This window comes from Phoenix dactylifera, chromosome 5, assembly GCF_051530095.1.
Source record: "Phoenix dactylifera cultivar Ajwa chromosome 5, Ajwa_hap1_PhDact_Kaust_v1.1, whole genome shotgun sequence".
NCBI lineage: Eukaryota > Viridiplantae > Streptophyta > Magnoliopsida > Arecales > Arecaceae > Phoenix > Phoenix dactylifera.
The window spans coordinates 6,428,359-6,446,819 of record NC_143194.1 but is presented as its reverse complement, the minus strand read 5'-3'; the positions used below and the strand labels follow the sequence as shown (position 1 = coordinate 6,446,819).

The 18,461-nt window shown below is 38.6% G+C and overlaps 2 protein-coding genes across 4 annotated transcripts; both read left to right on the top strand.

The window, feature by feature from the left end:
- Nucleotides 1–437: 437 nt before the first annotated feature.
- LOC120111648 (endoglucanase 17-like) lies at nucleotides 438–3,165 on the top strand. The gene is made up of 7 exons (XM_039129343.3): nucleotides 438–647; nucleotides 797–1,204; nucleotides 1,289–1,381; nucleotides 1,469–1,630; nucleotides 2,311–2,425; nucleotides 2,518–2,681; nucleotides 2,762–3,165. The coding sequence occupies exons 1-7, from the start codon at nucleotides 441–443 to the stop codon at nucleotides 3,107–3,109; spliced, it is 1,497 nt and encodes a 498-aa protein (XP_038985271.3). The 5' UTR covers nucleotides 438–440; the 3' UTR covers nucleotides 3,110–3,165.
- Nucleotides 3,166–11,180: 8,015 nt separating this feature from the next.
- Nucleotides 11,181–18,424, top strand: LOC103721122 (LOW PSII ACCUMULATION-like protein). Of its 3 annotated transcripts, none has more exons than XM_008811186.6 (4): nucleotides 11,181–11,501; nucleotides 17,097–17,663; nucleotides 17,749–17,799; nucleotides 18,053–18,424. In XM_008811186.6, exons 1-4 carry the CDS (start codon nucleotides 11,293–11,295, stop codon nucleotides 18,192–18,194), a joined length of 969 nt encoding a protein of 322 aa, XP_008809408.3. In that variant the 5' UTR covers nucleotides 11,181–11,292; the 3' UTR covers nucleotides 18,195–18,424. The 3 variants fall into 3 exon arrangements, with proteins under 3 accessions (XP_008809408.3, XP_008809409.3, XP_088577629.2); XM_008811187.6 differs by having other exon boundaries at nucleotides 11,335–11,501; nucleotides 17,043–17,663; XM_088721503.2 differs by having other exon boundaries at nucleotides 11,365–11,501; nucleotides 17,036–17,663.
- Nucleotides 18,425–18,461: the final 37 nt, after the last annotated feature.

Below are 18,461 nucleotides of genomic sequence, written 5' to 3'. Positions count from 1 at the left end.
TTCCTATCCGGTTCGACCGGTCGCACCCGGTTCGAACCCGGTCAATCCCCACCCCCTCCCCTCATCGTTAGCCGCGCCGCAACGGCCCCTCCCCTCGCCACGTGTCACGCACTCTCAGAATCCGATGCCCCTCCGACCAACACTACGGAGCCCAATAAACGTACCAAACGAAGCTTCACGCCATATGGCATGAGGACATTGGCTCAGTTCACGGCAGGGTTGACGGAGAGAACCGTTGTAACACGTCATAATGAACCAATATGGTACGTGAATTGGCCCGTGAAGCAGTTTTCTTCCTTCCCCAGTACAGTGCCATCGCTCCTGTCCTCGACATGCCCCCTTCCATTCCCTTCTTTATTTATTCGTGCGAATGAATAGCCGTTGATTGAGAAAAAGAGAAGGCGTGAGCTCTCTAACCGTAGCGTTTCGGTCGGCACGCAATGGCGCCTCGGCCGGCACCCTTGCTGCTGCTGATAACGCTCCTGGCGACGTCGTTCCGGCCCGCCGCCGCCTCCGGGCACGACTACTCCGATGCCCTCCGGAAGAGCATCCTCTTCTTCGAGGGCCAGCGCTCCGGCAAGCTTCCCTCCGACCAGCGCCTCTCCTGGCGGCGCGACTCCGCCCTCCACGACGGCGCCGCCGCCAGGGTAAGAATCGCACGATCTCCCAATGGACGGCTGGAATGTGATACAAACCCTCTCCTCTCCCAGGAACATTCGCTCTGCGTGGCTTTTATTCTGCCTGTTAGAATGTCATTCGGCTCGTTTTAACGTTGTCGGCGGTGCGGTGACCGCAGGTGGACTTAACAGGCGGGTACTACGACGCGGGGGACAACGTCAAGTTCGGCTTCCCGATGGCCTTCACGGCGACGCTGATGGCGTGGAGCATAATAGACTTCGGCAAGAACATGGGGCCCCAGATGACGGAGGCCGTCAAGGCCGTCAAGTGGGCGACGGACTACCTCCTGAAGGCGACGGCCGTCCCCAACGTCGTCTACGTCCAGGTGGGCGACGCCTTCCGCGACCACTCCTGCTGGGAGCGGCCCGAGGACATGGACACCCCCCGGACCGTCTACAAGGTCGACCAGGCGCACCCCGGCTCCGACGTCGCCGGCGAGACCGCCGCCGCCCTCGCCGCCGCGTCCATCGTCTTCCGCGACCGCGACCCCCCCTACTCCCGCCGCCTCCTCGACCGCGCCGTCTCCGTACGTCCATCAACCTGAACCAGGTTCGATGATCTCTTCTCCATTACGTATATACTTCTGATCAGGAGTCCACATCGTTGATAGGTGTTCGAGTTTGCGGACAAGCACAGGGGAGCGTACAGTAGCAGCCTACACGACGCGGTGTGCCCCTTCTACTGCGACTTCGATGGATACGAGGTGAGCTCTGATTTTCCTCCAACTCGTTCAATCTGGGCCGTTGGATCATAGATTAATGGAGTATGATGGTGGGGGAGGGAGGTACAGGACGAGTTGCTATGGGGGGCGGCGTGGCTCCACAAGGCGTCGCTGAAGCGGGTGTACCGAGAGTACATTAAGAGGAACGAGGTGGTGCTGCGCGCCGGAGACACCATTAACGAGTTCGGCTGTGATAACAAGCACGCCGGTATCAATGTCCTAATCTCCAAGGTAATTATTAACTGCGTTGACCATCGGTCAGCGGTTCCTTCACCCCTTAAAATTAAAATGATTTAAAATGTAATGCTGGTACCGCTGATCACTGTGCCTCGCTGGGCGTTTTGACCGTTGCCCGCTTAGCACTTTTTCGTTAAAATGGCAGGAATGCTCTCCTTTATTTTCTTTTATTACGACTAAGGACAAGAGCTGGGGCGCTCGTTGTAGTTATTTTCTATGCGGTTTTAGCTTATTTATTTATTTATATATATTTTTTTTACATGAACCCTACTAAATATCAAATTTTACATGGATATTCTTTTAAAATTAATATTTATATATATACCCCTTGTAAAATACTTATTTTGCTATTCTATTTTTTTATCCTTATTTTTGCATATGTACACTATCTAACGCCGTAAAAAATTAACGATTTTAAATTAAAATGATTAAAATATTTTTAATGGATGAATGTGCAAAAAGAAATATTTATAAGACGATGAAAGACAAAAAAAGTAATTTTAAAATTTTATTTTATTTTTAATTAAAATAAATATGATTTTTATTAATGATATAAACGAATCGTTATATTAGGGACATTTGTGCAAAAATAGTATTTTATAAAAAATTTTTTAAAAAATATCTATATAAATTTAAATTTTTAAAAGGATATTTATGTTCTTTTTTTTGTGCAGCAAGTTTTGATGGGGAAGGATGATTACTTGCACTCGTTCAAGCTGAATGCGGATAGTTTTATCTGCTCCCTCCTCCCGGGAGTTTCTGGCCACCCTCAAATCGAGTATTCCCCAGGTTTATCTCGTTTTTATCCTCTCTTTCCAAATACCTTTCATCAATATCCTTATACTTAATTTTTTTTTTTTCCTTAAACAAAAAACTTTAAGGGGGCCTGCTGTTTAAGACGGGTGGGAGCAACATGCAACATGTAACTTCCCTCTCCTTCCTTCTCCTGGCTTATTCTAATTATCTCAGCCATGCCAATGGCCGTGTGACATGTGGCACCCAGTCTGCCACGCCAGACCAGCTGAAGCGAGTGGCCAAGCGCCAGGTGGGATTTATTAACGCTTTTTTTTAATTTTTTTTTATATTCTTGCGTAATTATAAAATTAAATATAAATATGTACACAGGTGGATTATATTTTGGGGGATAATCCATTGGGGATGTCGTACATGGTGGGGTACGGCGGGAAGTACCCGCGGCGGATCCACCACCGGGCGAGCTCGCTGCCGTCGGTGAGGGCCCACCCGGGGAAGATCGGGTGCAAGGCCGGGACGAAATACTACCTGAGCTCCGCGCCGAACCCGAACGAGCTGGTGGGGGCGGTGGTGGGGGGTCCCACCAACGCCTCCGACGCCTTCCCGGACTCCCGGCCGGTCTTCCAGCAGTCGGAGCCCACCACCTACATCAACGCCCCCCTCCTCGGCCTCCTCGCCTACTTCTCCGCCCACCCCACCACCATCCTCTCCGATGACTAGATAGATCGAGGACAATACCTTTCTTAATTTGGTTGGCTGGCGTGTATATATATATATATATATATATATATATATATATATATATATATATATATATATATATATATATATATAGCATTGACAAGGGAGAGCAGGAAAGCTGTGGACTATCTTGTGGGTGCTTTCATTGTTATTTGTTGTAGCTTTCTCTATCTCTGTTTTTTTTTTTTTTAAGGTGATTCGTTTATTGAAACTTGTTGTATGATTTTGACCAAAAAAAACAAAAAAAACTTGTTGTATGATCTCGTTCATCAATTTGTAAGAAAATATAAAATATATATAATTTTTTTAAAAAAGTTGTGATTTCAAAGGTCTTAAGATCGAATCCATCCTATCTTCTACTCTTTAACCCAATTATTAGAACTTTCACATGTTCGGCTCATCTATTAAAGAAAAGTTTGGCCTATATATGAAGAAGAGTGTAAAAAAATATAAAATATATTAATAAATCTATCTTATTCTATCAGCTTAAATTTTTAGAAAAAGTGGGGATTTCAACATAGTTTATGATCAATTTTTTTTAATGTTTTCAAATGTGTTTTTTATAAACTTCTTAATTGACAGTGCTGATGATTGCCAAATAGGTGTGAAAAAGGCGTCTCCAGCGGGAATGAGGGAGCCACCGTGATTCCTCCTGGGAGACAATGCTACAAGGTGGTTGCCACAGAGGCACAATGTCGTTGCAAAAAAAAAAAAAAAAAGGGTCTTTATCAATATAAAAATATGCCGCTGAAAAAAAAAACCCTAATACCTTCAATTGTATTTTCATCAAATACTGGCGTCAACGCTTTCATATACACTGATAAAAATATATATTTTTAACAGTATTTTTATTTGATATTTACCGGTATTTTTGAAATGCCACAAAAAAAAAAGTCACATGAAGGAATAGTAAAAGAAAATGTACCAAATAGCGGCACATGTAAATGCTGGTAAAAGTTAATTAGTAGCATTCTAAATTATGAAACATTATTAAACAGCGATTTTTTACGAATGCCGCCAGAAGTCTCTTTCCGGCAGTATTTTTTAATATTTACGAATATTACTAAAATGCCGCACATTTTTTTTAACAAAAAAATGTTATAAAAAAGAAAAATAAAGGGATGTAATAAATAGCGATGCTTCAAAATGCCGTTGCCAATTAATTAGTGGCGTTGCCGAGTACCGGTAAACGAACGTAGATGATGACACATCCTGAAATAAAAAATTATGAAATTGAAAGTGCAACTAAAACCATCCATATAAAATAATAATTATCTTAATGATGCTTTTTTGAAACATCAATAGCATCCCACAAAATCAAATTGAAATTATAAATTGTATTGTTAATGCAAAAGTACGAACACTCCAAAAAATTAAACCAAAAGCACTTGTTACAATTTGTTAGAAACTGTGGATAGAAACATGAAAAAGAAAAACTGAAGTTTTTATATGGATGGCGCCGCGTGCAAAATAAAATTAAATCAAGTTTTTATATCATAATTATATAAATTTGTATACAAAAATAATAATATAATTTATAAAGTGTATTATATTAATAAGTTTATTAGAAAAATTGAAGGCAATATAATGTATGCTCCTACGGCATCTCCAATTCTTCTATAATACCTATCAAATCTTATAAGAGGCTTATTATCCATTTTTACTTTCTTAATATATATCTCTCAAAATTGAGAGTTGGGTCCTTACAAGAGTTTCTAGTGAGATGAGGTATTTTGGAACTAAATTTACAACTATCATGAATCAAATTGTTGAGATCCTATTCTTTGTATAATTAAGATATTTTCTTTACCCTTTTTTCAAACAATCTGAACAGAATTCCTGTTCGGATTTAATAAACTGTGTTGTTCCATTGCAAATTAACTGGGCCATGCCAGTGTAGATTGTGCTGTGCCATGCCATTGCACTCCTATTCCTATTATCACCACAGGAAGTACATTAAAATCTCAATCTGTAGCTCTATGATATCATATATTTCATTGGTAGCTAAGCACTCATTTGTGTTGAGGTTAGAGTAACGACAAGTGGATTCTATTTTATTTACTAAATTGAAACAAATTGTGGCTGACCAAACACAAATGCAAGCATGGAAGCCATCTTGTAATAGATAGCAACAGACAATAACTCAAAATATTTCTCAACAGAAGCAGGATATAATAAGTCATCTGGGCATATGGTTGCTCATCGAAATCTGCCCTTAGGCACAGAGTAAAAGTTTTGTTCAGTAGACCTATTCTGGAGTAGTCTAATATGGTGTAAAGAAACCATTGAAACAAGTAGGGGATTTTGCAGTCCCCCTAACAGATCTTGTTCTGTTGACTCCACACACTATCAAACTGGGAACTAAGAATTATATCTACTTTCTTATGTAACACAACATATATCTAAATCTGCACAGGTTTTCAACCTCGTTACCAGGGCTATTTCCATTCATTTGGAGCCATTAGTGGGTGCCTTGGGTGACATTAGTAACACATACAAAGAATAAAAAACGAACTGCTATAAAAGATTCTCTTTAACATGTAATAGTTCAGGAAAAGGCAAAAAGAAATTAAGTAGTAAATTAAATGGAGCAGGCCATGATCAACTTGCCTCATTCCAAGTTTTTTTCTGGTGCAAGCCGTCCATAAACAGGAGCGTTTTGATTCACAAAGGAAGATGCATTTGAAATTGCAACGGCCTTGGGCTGCAAATTTAGTATCTAAGTTAGTCCTGTACTTGTGAGGACCCGTGAAGGCATGTGCTTAGTCCCACATCGGTTATTTGCTGGATAGATATTAGGTATTTATACAGGATCAAATAACCTAAATAATACCTTTCGGCTAGCCATTTTGGGTGATGTCCTAGATTGTTATAAATGATATCAGAGCGGACCCGGCTCATAACCTATGTGGGCTACAAAACATTGCAGCACAGATCCATTGAGACTGACCACGAGTCGATCGTGGTGTTTGTGATTAGATTTAAATAGATTTGAACCTTTAGCCTGACGAGGACCTCAGGAGTTAAACGAGGAAAGTATGTAAGGACCCGTGAGGGCGTGTGTTTAGTCCCACATCGGTTATTCATTAGGTAGATCTTACTTATATAGGATTAAAAAACCCAAATAATATTTTTCGGCTAACCATTTTGGATGAGGTCCTGGGGTGTTACAGTACTAGCGGTGACCACAGTAATCACATGATTGGGATGTACACTAAAATTTCAAAGACAAGTTGTATATAAGAGAAGATAACAAATAAATAGATTTGTTTCACTTGTAGCTTGTTGCACCCTAAGTTAAAACGAGGTAAGATCCACCGGGCCTTTATTGCATGGCTAGAGGATTACAGTGGGGAAAAAAGGCTACCAAAGAGGGATTGGCACCTAACAAAAGTAGGGAACACCAGTGCAAATACAACTTTGGTGTGTAACCGGTATAGAGACAAGTAACCAGGGAGGAAGAAATCAGAGTAAGAAGTAACCAGCTGAAGAAAAACAACTTTGGGCCTCTTCCATGGAGAACGCTTGATGTGGAAAGTGGGAAATTGACCCTGAGGAAAATCTGCAAAGTCTTCATAATGAACAGAGAGATTCTGCAACCTGGTTTAGAATAGGTTTTAGAAACAGAAATTTGGAAAACCGACCCACACCCACCTGTCTACAAAGTCAGTCGAACCATGCAACCAAGGCACAGAGAAAGGCTAGTAAAGAGAAAAACTCAGCTTTTCTAGCAACACAGAACCTGACGTGGTAAAGCAGCCCCGGCAGACCAAAAAGTACCAAAGTATGTCTGCAGGAAGAAGTAATACACTCACCCCAAACAATAACCAGCTGAAAACCAAAGTATACCTGATATGATCAGTAGCCTTGCATGCTTGTATGGTCCGCCATGCAGGTGTGCATCATCTGCGTCTGTTACTTCCTGGGTTCGGGGCTAGACATAAGGCGTGCCACAGTTGTAATCATGTGTGAGAAAGAAATGGAGGCACTCTCTTGATTTTGTGCCACACTTTTGCATGCTCGATAAGAAGCTTGCTGCTACAAAGATTGGACCAGTCATTGAAAAGCGGAAGAGCTGAGAATTTCAATGGATGTTGCTCTCTCTCCTATTACCATTCTCAGCAGGACTAGTAGATGAACTGAGACATATAAAAAACAATGCATAACCCTTCTCATTTACTAAACATAAGATAACATATTTATCAAGGTTCGCTTATTCTACATGATTGCTAGATTAATTCCAAACCTATTTAATCGAAAGGATAATAAATATTGAGCGAGTTACTTAAATTGTGCAGGGGAGAACACTCTAATCCAACCATCAGGAATTGGATTGGGACATCGAAGCACCACTTTCATCCATTCAGTATCTTCTCCCTGCATTCCACATTTGTAGCCAAAGTCGATGAATTCAGCTGAAATCCATATAAACTAGACAAGAGAAAGAACTAAGAACTTCAAGAGAAAAACTAAGAACATCGAAAGAAACTAACAAAGGAATCAGCGAAGTTCCTAGATGGCTAGTGCTGCTACGTTTCCCCCCCAGAACGTCCGCCCCTCACGTATGTTGCCTCGTCAAGCGCCCGCGACGCTTGGTGGATCGCGATCTTCGACAGCTTCTGGGCTATGGGGACATGCTGTCAGCCGCCTCCACCGCCGGTCGTGCCGGAGTCGATGAGGACTAGCGAGAAGACCAAGAACTTCATCCAGTTCCCTTCCCAAAACCAGAGCCCCAAGGAAGCATTCGAGCTACCGAACGACCTCCATTCTAATAGAGCTTCATCCAATTGCTCATCATGCGAGACCCGTGCGGGCGCTTAGTCCCACATCGGTTATTCGCTGAATAGATCTTGGGTACTTATACAGAATTAAGGAATCCAAATAATACCTTCCGGTTAGTTATTTTGGATGAGGTCCTAAGTTGTTACAAATGGTATCAGAACGGAGTTTGTGATTATATTTGAATGGATTTGAACCATTAGCCTGATGAGGACGTGGGGTTATCAGGCCAGGGAAGATCAACCTTCGCATGTGGATTAGGATATTTAGCATGAGGACGAAGAGGATATTGATCCAGCAGAGGCGTACTACGCTATGGTTTTACTTTGTTTTGTTGCTATGGAGATCGAATTCCCGGCTGGTTACCTAACTTAAGAGTCCTATGGAAATCAAAATGCTAACTTAAGAGTCCTATAATATCTCTACTCACTACGTCCTCAATTATGTTAGATCATCAACTCCATCAAAAAATTATAAAATATTAGATAAAATTTAAATTAGGAGTATTTTTAATATATGCTGCCACAAAAATGTCGCAATTTTTATAAATTAGTGTAGTGTGCGCTGCTGAGGATAGGCAGCAAGAACAAAGATCATATGAGCTGGGCACCATGGAATATCTTATGGGATGGAATTTTTGTTTTATCACATTTTTTTCTAGCGTTCAAGTTAAAGAGAAAATCCAAAATCAAATAAGAATAAGACTTCTACTACTAATAGAATCCGTCAATCTTGTAACTTAAAAATAAATAAATACAAGATAATTAATTGCATGGTGTGAATTATCTGGCCATAAAGTATGTATTGGTAAAAAACAGGTTTTGAAAATTTATCTGAAAATATGTATTGGATCACTGCTTGGTGTGTATTAGATAAGTTTACAGTATATATTACAAAGTCGACGAGTGTATATATCGGCTATGTTCTATTGAACATGATATTTTAAAAATTGTGTATTAATTTGCTTGAAAGTGTATATTGGGTTGCTAAATGACTAATTTGCTATCATCTGACTATGTACTATGTGTTGGTAATTACCATGTTCTATAAATTTTGTATCAATTAATCTAGATATGTGTATTGACTTGATAAAAAACCAATTTGCTTAGTATATATTACTTGGCCATATAGTATATACTGTAATTTTTTTTTTTTAATTATGAATCTGACAACTCCGTTAGAAAAGGAATCTATGACTTTTGGGTTTCTTCTTTAAGATGCGCACTAAAAAAAAAATTGGCAAAATAGGAAGTCAGCTCTATATTTTTCTCTCTAGTGTCTGCCTCATATAATTTTTGTTTGTTGAATAGGGAGCATGGATTTAAGTGATTGACTTAGTCAATTGTATTTAATGTTGACTACAAAAATTCAAGTTTGTATGGGAGGAGTGGTTATTTTAACATGAGATTTTGATATTTTAACTTAGCAACTTTTGGAGTTGATTTTTTTACTTCACAAACCGTGCTTATTAAGTATTTTTGAGCATGAACTTGGTTTGAATGTAAAATGGGCCGAGCTTTAGCTAGGCCTAGTTTGACTTAGCCTGTTGGAATGTATTGATAATTAGTGATGGAAAGGGATTAGGGTTAACACTTAATAGGTTGCTAGGTTTGGATGCGGATGCTTTCAAGATGAAAGGGTCTTCGTTGGAGAACCAAAAAGAGATCTCCACTGCAGATGCATTTGCATTGAACCAATTTAAAGCCTCTTGAACACTATTATTGCTCATGGGGAAGTTCTACCTTTTTCCCATTGTATAAAGTTGAAGGCATTCCTAGAAACTGATAACTAATATGCGAGAAGGTCGAAATTACATACACAAACATATGATAAGAAATTATGTCAAGCAATGATATTCATAATTCTACAAACTAGCATAAGATATTATCTAGATATTGTTCAAGTTGCATACATGCGATGACATTAACTTTCTAATCTAACACAAAATATACCAATGGTTCATATCTCAACTCTTAACGATGGTTTTCAAGGTGGATTGCCTGCATTGACCGTTAAATATGATAGCACAACCAAGTGTCATTGTGAAGTCAAGGTATCAAGTCACCATACACAATGTTAGTCATATACGTGCGATGCGTAACCCTTAGATATAAATAACATTTTGATGCTTAAGAATATTTAATTCTTTCGGTGGTAAACACTGTGATCATTAGGGCAATTTCTTGAAGAACTCCTAGACACCTTTTCAGTGTCACGATTGACATGGAAAGTATATCCAGTACTGTTTATTGATCATCCAAATGAAGTATTCATGTAATATTTCATCCGTCAATCAAATATTACTTATAAATAATTTTTATGGCAATACTTTACTTTGCTAGGGTGAAGTTTCAGGTTGGACTTTAGCAACTCAAGCCCACCCAAATTTCTCAAACTTCAATCCAACACTATCAATAAGTGGGATTGATAGGTTGATTTAGGTTGAGACTAGCTCTATATATTTTTTGATCAATAGGCCACAATGAATGATCATGCCTGATGTGGAACACATGGATATGAAGGAAATCCAACATCCTAAAAATATAAAATTACTCAAGCACAAACTTAAGGGAAGGATTAGTGCTAAACGCGTGATGGTTGTGATTGATAGAGACTCCTAATATTTTGATTCATATTCTCAACTCATCATACTTCACATATTATGATTGCAATATTGGATAATCTTAATTCTTTCATATATATTCTAAATTACTTTATATTTTAAATACTAAATATTTAAATAAATATTTGGAGTGGAAGTTATTGATTCATAAAAATTCTATTTTTTGGTTCCTACGATATTTGCTAAGACTTTAGAGATCTTTGTTTTTTTCCTATTTTTTCAGCTATATATATAAATATCTCAGTCCATGTTGATATGCATAGATATATACAAACATGCACACATATGTACATACATACGTAAGACTATATCACGCCACTACCCTACCAAAATAATTCTACCATGCCAAAATAACTCTAAGCATATAACTAAGGTCCTTGTCTGTTAATAATAGGTATTGCACATCAACTCTAAGATCTCTTAGAAGTCCATGGCAAGATTTATGATGTGATTCCTTTCAACAATAAAATGAATAAATATTATGGAAACTTTTTTTGATAGATCTTTTGCAAATAATTATATTTTTTTATATATAAAGATATAATATATTCCACAATAAACTATTTCCGACAGGATCTTATGGCCATAAATTGATACTATTATTTTCTTATTTGCATGCTCCCTGGTTAAGGCTTGTATTTATATCAGGATAAGTTACTACGGGCCTATGGAGTGACCCAGCTTGGTGCGCGTCCTCTTCTGGCCTTGAGACGCTCCACCGAGGCTCCAAGTCTTCCAGGAAATCAAAGAAAACACGGCCATGGTTGCTATGACGCTCTTTTCCTTCCTTATCGCATGCCCTAGCCTCAATCCCTCTTCCAGAGCCCTTTGGCTCCCATCAAAATCTCTTCTCCTCCGAAGAGAAAAGGTTTTTCCTTCTTCGGGTCCTCCTTCGGCGAGGAGGAGGCAGACATTTCGCCGCATTTGCTGCTCCGCGGCCAACAAGCCGTCTCTTTCCACCGAGATAAGGTACTCCATTCGCTTTAACTTTGCGTTCTCTAAGTTTCGGATTCGATTTTGAGCAAAAAAAAGTTATTCTTGGAGACTGCACTATATGGGGTTTTTGTTTAATTCACTGCCAGAAATATGTTGTTCGATTGTTTTAATGCTGTTGGATAGGTTGCATGGAAGAATTTCTTCAAGACTGCTTCCATGCGTTGGGAGACGGGTTGTTAATGTTCTAATAATTAACAGTTATGGCTGGAGTAATTATGTGATCATTCCATGTAATAGTTTCAGTCTTTGGGCAAGGCATTTGAGTTGAATCTGGAAATTGTTATTTAATTCTTGTTGGAGACCGCATCATAAGGATTTTTGTTTAATGACTGCAGGAAACTAATTGTCTGATTCTTTTAATAATGTTGATTGTCTGATTCTTTTAATACTGTTTGATAGCCTCCATGGCTGAATCAAGGCAAGACTGCTTCCGTGTTTTGGTGATGATAGTTGTTCATGTTCTAACAAAAACAGTAAAACTAGAGATGAATATGTGATCGTTCTAAGTAAAAAGTTTGAATCTTTGGGTGAGGCATTAGTTGATGCTGTCTTATGAAAAGGAATAATTGAAAAGAACCAGAATCTTTTTCCCAAACAACGAAAACAAATTATGTGAAATCAAAGATTTGAATGACGAGCTGGAGGTAATAAGAAGATGATAAGAAGATGAAGGCAACAGGCATCTTTCTCCCCAACAACTGAAACGGCATCCTGTACTGCCTCGTCTTTATAGATCGAACTTTCAAGTGGGCGATAGGGACAGCATTTTGATTAGATGGTAGGAGATATTTCACTGGAGAGTACTTCTGCAGACCTATTCAGTATAGCAGAGGAGCCCAAGGTAGTTGTCAGTAGAGTGTAGAAGAGAGAGGGATGCTCTGTAATTTGGCCTGCGGTAACAAGGTCCAAACAGAAGAATATCTAAGAAAGAAGGAATTGTTCCAACCTTTCTGGCTGCACCCTTTGCAAGTTGTAAACCATTGACCACATTCTCATCCACTGTCTCTTCTTGAGAGTGGTTTGTTCCCATTTCAAGGTTGCTGGGCATCGAGGTGAACCGACTGCCACTAAAGATCTTTGAGAAATTTTGAGGGGCACCCAAATTTGAACATATCTTGAAACAAGATGGTATTATTCATGCCTAATAGTTGTTTGGTGCATTTGGGGAGAAAGAAAAGTTTCTTCTTTATGAGAAAGTTGATCAATCTTGTAAGAAACTGGACTAAGTATTCTTCAATTAGATTCCCAAACTCTCTCTCTCTCTCTCTCTCTCATTTCTAGAGTGATATCCCTCATGAAGGCCAGCTTCCATTTATGGAGGTCTGTGATCTTTCCGTTTCTGTAATGACATGCTTTCGTGGTTCTAACCCTCCCTTTTCATCCGCACATACACATACACACAGAAGGTGTAAAGCAATTGAAGTTTTCCTTATCCAAAAATTGTCATCCCTGCTCACCCTTCTTACCGAAGTACAGAGGCCAAGGCAATACAAGTTTCTCTTATTCCATGTCACCATCTCTTTTCATACTTATTACTTACAAATATTCGATTGGAGAGAGAAGGAAGCAATTTCTTCAATCCATTCCACTCGGATTTGTAGCATAACGTAATAATAAAATAAAAAAATTGTGAAAGTAGGTTTTTGTATCCTATTTGCATTTGTTAAAAGAACTATGAATTGACTACGATGCCTCTTATACTATCAAAGTCCAAGTCCCTAAATTCGAAATGGATTCCTTTTCTTAGTTAAAAGCTGTTTGAATTTTTCTAAAATCGTGACTAGTAAGAAATCCATAATAAGATAGAGTTTAGGAGCAAAATCCACCACATGTGGGACTCAACTGCAAAACGTAACTTCTGGAGGTCACAATCAGTCCAATGATCTTTCTGGATCAACTTGAGCATTTTGTCCATGCTATGAGACAATTTATAATGTGATGAGTTGCTGGTGATCTCTAACAAGTGATATATAAACTATGAGATCTTAGGCTCTATGTCTCCACTCGAAGTCCTAAAGGAGGAGAACCGAGAGCTAATCTCATCCTAAACTATATTGGTGAGCTTAGCTGCTCCATCCTTTTCTCTTTTATGGACAAGGTTTTCTTGACATTCGCTATACCATCTATCACTTTCTTGTCCAAAGGGAATATTGATATTAAGAAGTAAAGCTGATGTTTCAAACCCTAAGAGTAAGATCTTCTTATCAGCAATTAGCCCATAGGAGGACCTAATTGTAGTTAACTTTCCTCCATCATTGTGATTAACCTTTTCCTATGCATAATTTCTTTTACCTCACCACTTTACTAGCTGTCTACGAATGCCTTTCTAGTTGTTTCTAGTTAAATGGACAATCTAGAGGCTTGATCACTCTTGATTGGGGCTGGTTCATTTGAGTTACTCTGAGGAAGATCTGATTCATAGGCTGTGTAGCCTTTTGGATTTATTTGGAGTTTTGGAAATAAAGAAATGTCAGTTCTACAGCATCAGGATTGCAGCTGATTCTCTCTCCAACAAATTGAAAAACTCTATTTGTTGTGTGTTTCTAGTGGAAAGATTCTAAGTCAATGGCATTATGAGAGAATAAGAATAATTATTTGTATTATAAATTTTATTATCTGGTTGTGAAGATCAGTCAATGTATGTTCTGCTAGTCAGTTTGGCTGATCCAAAGTAGCCCAACTTGTCTAACTACTGGCGGTAAACCGTGCTTATAGCAGTTTGCTGGTATGTTGGACTAGTTTCACCTGCTCCTAAGAACTGCATTATCCACCATGAAAATTGTTATGCATGCTACTCTCTCTCTCTCTCTCTCTCTCTCTCTCTCTCTCTCTGTGCCTCTGTCTGTGTCCCATAGGGGGTTCCCTGCTACTAGAATCCCACCCATATCTAACAATTTATCGTATTACCACAATGGCTTGATTTTTCATCTGCATGTTGGTAGTATGCTGCCTGTAGTTTCTACTGTGTTTTGTTGTTCTCTTGCTTCTTAGTCTGCAATCTCTAAGTCCTTACTTTCTGTATGTACTTTTGTTTCTTTCTTCCTTAGTTTGTGACCTCTCTCTGAGACCTAGTTTCTTTGTACTACCTAAAATAGAATTCTTATTGCAACCGTATAAATGAGCTTAAGAATCCAGGTCTACTTTGCCACTTTCAGGAGAGTTCACTCCTGAGATGCTGTCCAGAATTTAAATTGAGGTGGGCCCAGGTCCCACCTTCGGGAAGTTATTACCTTAACTGTTTCTTCACTGTGACTTTGCTTTTTGGTTATAAGTTTGTATACTGTTATCTTGTTCTACTTATGACGGTTCCTGCCTCCGAGAGAAAGCACCATCCAACCTGCTTCATCAATTGATTTTCTTTTGCATATATTTATTTGTCTGCTGTCATGTTATTATCCTTCCTCTGTTGCCTGACCCATTAGCTGATTGGCTCATAAGTAGCTTGATTCTCTTCATATGTTATTGGAGTATTTCAAGCATAGACATGACAGACTGGATGTAGGGCCTTATTCTTGCTGCTTTCTTTTTTTTAAAAAAAAATCTTTTAACGTCTCTGTCCCTTACATTTTGGCCCATCTTTTTCCCACTCATCCTTCCCTGGGACATTTGTTATTCTATTTTTTTTTTGTGTGTGTGTTTTAGTGACTTATTTGTACCATATATTTTATACCATTGGCAAAGCTCCATTTTTGTAGCATTAATGCATTCCTACGCCTACATACAATATTATGCTTATTAGTTCATAAACAAAAAAAGGGCTCTCTTATAAGATAGTGGTAGCTCATTTTTTGTCCTTTTTATTGGAGAATGCTAAAGCATTTGGCATATATTCAACCTTCCTCAGGCCTTTTTATATCTTTTCTTTTCTTAATCCACCAGCAGTAGTTGTTGTCTTGGCCATATAATTTACTCTTTAAGAATAACATAAAGTTTCTCAATCTATCATGACAACTACGTCATGAATATTTTTATTCATAGTTTTAATTTTTCTTTCTCAGTCCAGTATAGAGCTGCCCATCAGCTCTGAACTAGCTGAAAATCCCTAGAGTTATTATATCATCTTGCTGTTCCTCTAATTTATAAAAATATGATGAATGTTTGTTTCACTACACATTTTTTTATTTGTAATATGGTGTACTAGGTTTTTTGTCTTTGCGTGCTGGTTGATGTAAATGATTATATTGACCCAGAAATTTTTATACTACACAGTATTCTCTGTGCACCCTCCATTAAGGCATCTTTCCAAAGCCTGATTATATTAACACCTATTTCTGTAGAACTGCAGGTTTATAAAGCAAACCTCTACCTGTCTATTGATAATATCTTCACTCCACCGAGTCCTATATTTAAACCAGCCCAGTTTTAATTATTAAAATTGCAATCTTCTATTCTAATTATATCCTTTGCTCTTCCATGTGTTTTCCATAAAAAATGCCCTGGTTTCTTTCATCCCATACATGCTAGGTAATAGGGTGGATGAACAAGTTTGAAAGATTTTTCTACAACCTTGTTACTTTTACAGAATGCCTCAGGCAATCATTTTTTTGAGATTTCCCTTCCAGAGGATGCCAAAGTCCAGTCCTCATCAAAGTGACTTTCAAAGAAGCAGCTGAATAAAAGATGGTCCAGAGTTTCCTTATTGCTCCATCTTAGAATGAAAAGATAGCTGTCAGTTTTCAATTTCTCTTGGACCAGCCAGTTACCAGTCATGGCCATTGAAAGAGCCAAGGAAGGCTTAGGCACTGCTCCCAATGACCTTAGTTTGGACATGTTTTTTTAGCAGTCACGAGATCCTATGCTGACTTTATATGCACCTTAGAAGAAATCTTGTATTCAGTGTTGTCATGCCCCATATGTGCTGGATTCGCTAGCTCCACAATGAGATTGGGCACAGCACTTGCCACCATGTGCAAGGGGGTGGTGGTAGCTGCCATTTACCATCTTCAATTAGTTCGGTAATCTTAGTGCCTTTGTTATCCTAGTCTGCCTCAATATCTGGAGCAGAAGATTAATGATAGGTTAGTATCTTTGTTACCGTACTCTGTCTCAGTATTTGGAACAGAAGTTTAATAATAGGTTCCCTATCCACCCCACCTTGCAGTCTGAAGCAATGTTGTGGTCCCATGACTGATTCATATTTAATTGCCTTACTTGCCATGTCCTTTAGTATTAAAACAGATGTTGAATGAGTGGAATATCCCTGTTCTGGAAGTGTAGTCCTGATCTTGTGTATTAGGAATTATTGAATCTGTAGATACAATCATAATCAATGCTTTACTATTGTCTGTCCCGTGTTCAAGTAAGGGAAGGTGGAAAGTTAACATTTGGTATGCAGATGATTGTAGGAAGAGGCTTAAAAGCTTAAAATGACTTGCTGTATCCTATTTAATTATTTAACAGTTTTCTGTTGGTTTAGGTGCATTTTCAAAATATGGATTATATCATGCTTATTGAAAATAAGTAATTCCTGTTCTGTTGTTAGTTAATTCTAATTAATGTTTTTGAAGCCATCAGGTTATGTTTAACATGCGAGGATTCCTTGTGATACCAATTTCATTTGTTCTTCAGCTCAACGACCAAGATAAGAAGTGAGGTTCTCTCTCCGTTTCGCACGGTGCGGATGTTTTTCTATCTTGCGTTCATTGCAAGTGGTTCTATTGGAGGATTAATATCTATTACACAGTTGATTCCTGCTCTGGCAAATTCATCAAGATCAGCAGAGCTGCCTGAAATCTTAAAGGGTCTTGGTATAGATATTGGAGCAATTTTATTTTTTGCATTTCTTTACACAAGGGAGAATAGTGCTAAAAATGCCCAACTAGCAAAGCTATCAAGGGAGGAAAACCTCTCAAAACTCAAGCTGCGAGTAGACCAGAATAAGATCATTTCTGTCAGTGATTTGAGGGGAATTGCTCGCCTGGTCATTCTTGCTGGCCCTGCCTCGTACATTGCTGAGTCCTTTAGACTGAGCAAACCTTTTACTGATTGCCTTCTGGATAGAGGGGTATTGGTGGTTCCTTTTAAGATGGATGCAAACACTCCTTTTGAACTTGACAAGAATGAGGAGGAGATGATTGTCAACAAGAAAAAGAGGCTCTGGCAGCTGAGACCTGTTTACACTTCCGAATGGGCCAAGTAAGAGGAAATATCAAGAAAATAAAATAATAATCTTTTGTCTTTTCTAATGACATGTTTATGTTGATTTTAATTTTGTCCACAGCTGGATAGGCGAACAGAAGAAATTGGCTAATGTCTCGCCCGATTCTCCAGTGTAAGTAGTTTATTTTACTTTGTCATCGTTTTAATCTGTGGAAACTAGGACGCAGCTCTGTTAATTATTTGTAACATGAAAGACAGAATTTCAGTTAGACATATATTCAAAATTATATGATCAGTTTGCAATTCAGTCTTTCACCAAAATTCGTTTGGCTCTTCGAATATTAAATTGTTAGCTGTGCCTGCTATCAATTGATGTCTCATTTCTGTCAAGAATTTTTTTTTTAAATTGTCTATCTATGCTAAAGGTATCTCTCTCTACGTATGGATGGCCGAGTTCGTGGGAGTGGTGTTGGCTATCCTCCATGGAATGCTTTTGTTGCGCAACTGCCGCCGGTGAAAGGAATTTGGTCAGGACTCTTTGATGGCATGGATGGAAGAGTCCTTTAAGAATCTATATATATGTATATGGAAGGTAAGTTTTTGTTTATTCCAAATTTTTGATCTATCTATCTATCTATATATATATATCATATCAGATGTATGTCTTTCTCCTGGTGGGAGATTCACTATTTCCTTTGTTGAGAGGTGTTTATATTGATAACATGAGGAGAATATGAAATTGATCTGTAAATTGTCATATCTATATATAAAGTTTAACGTGGATATTAGCAGTTAAACACTTGATGCAGAAGATGTTCCTAAACCAAGTATGCT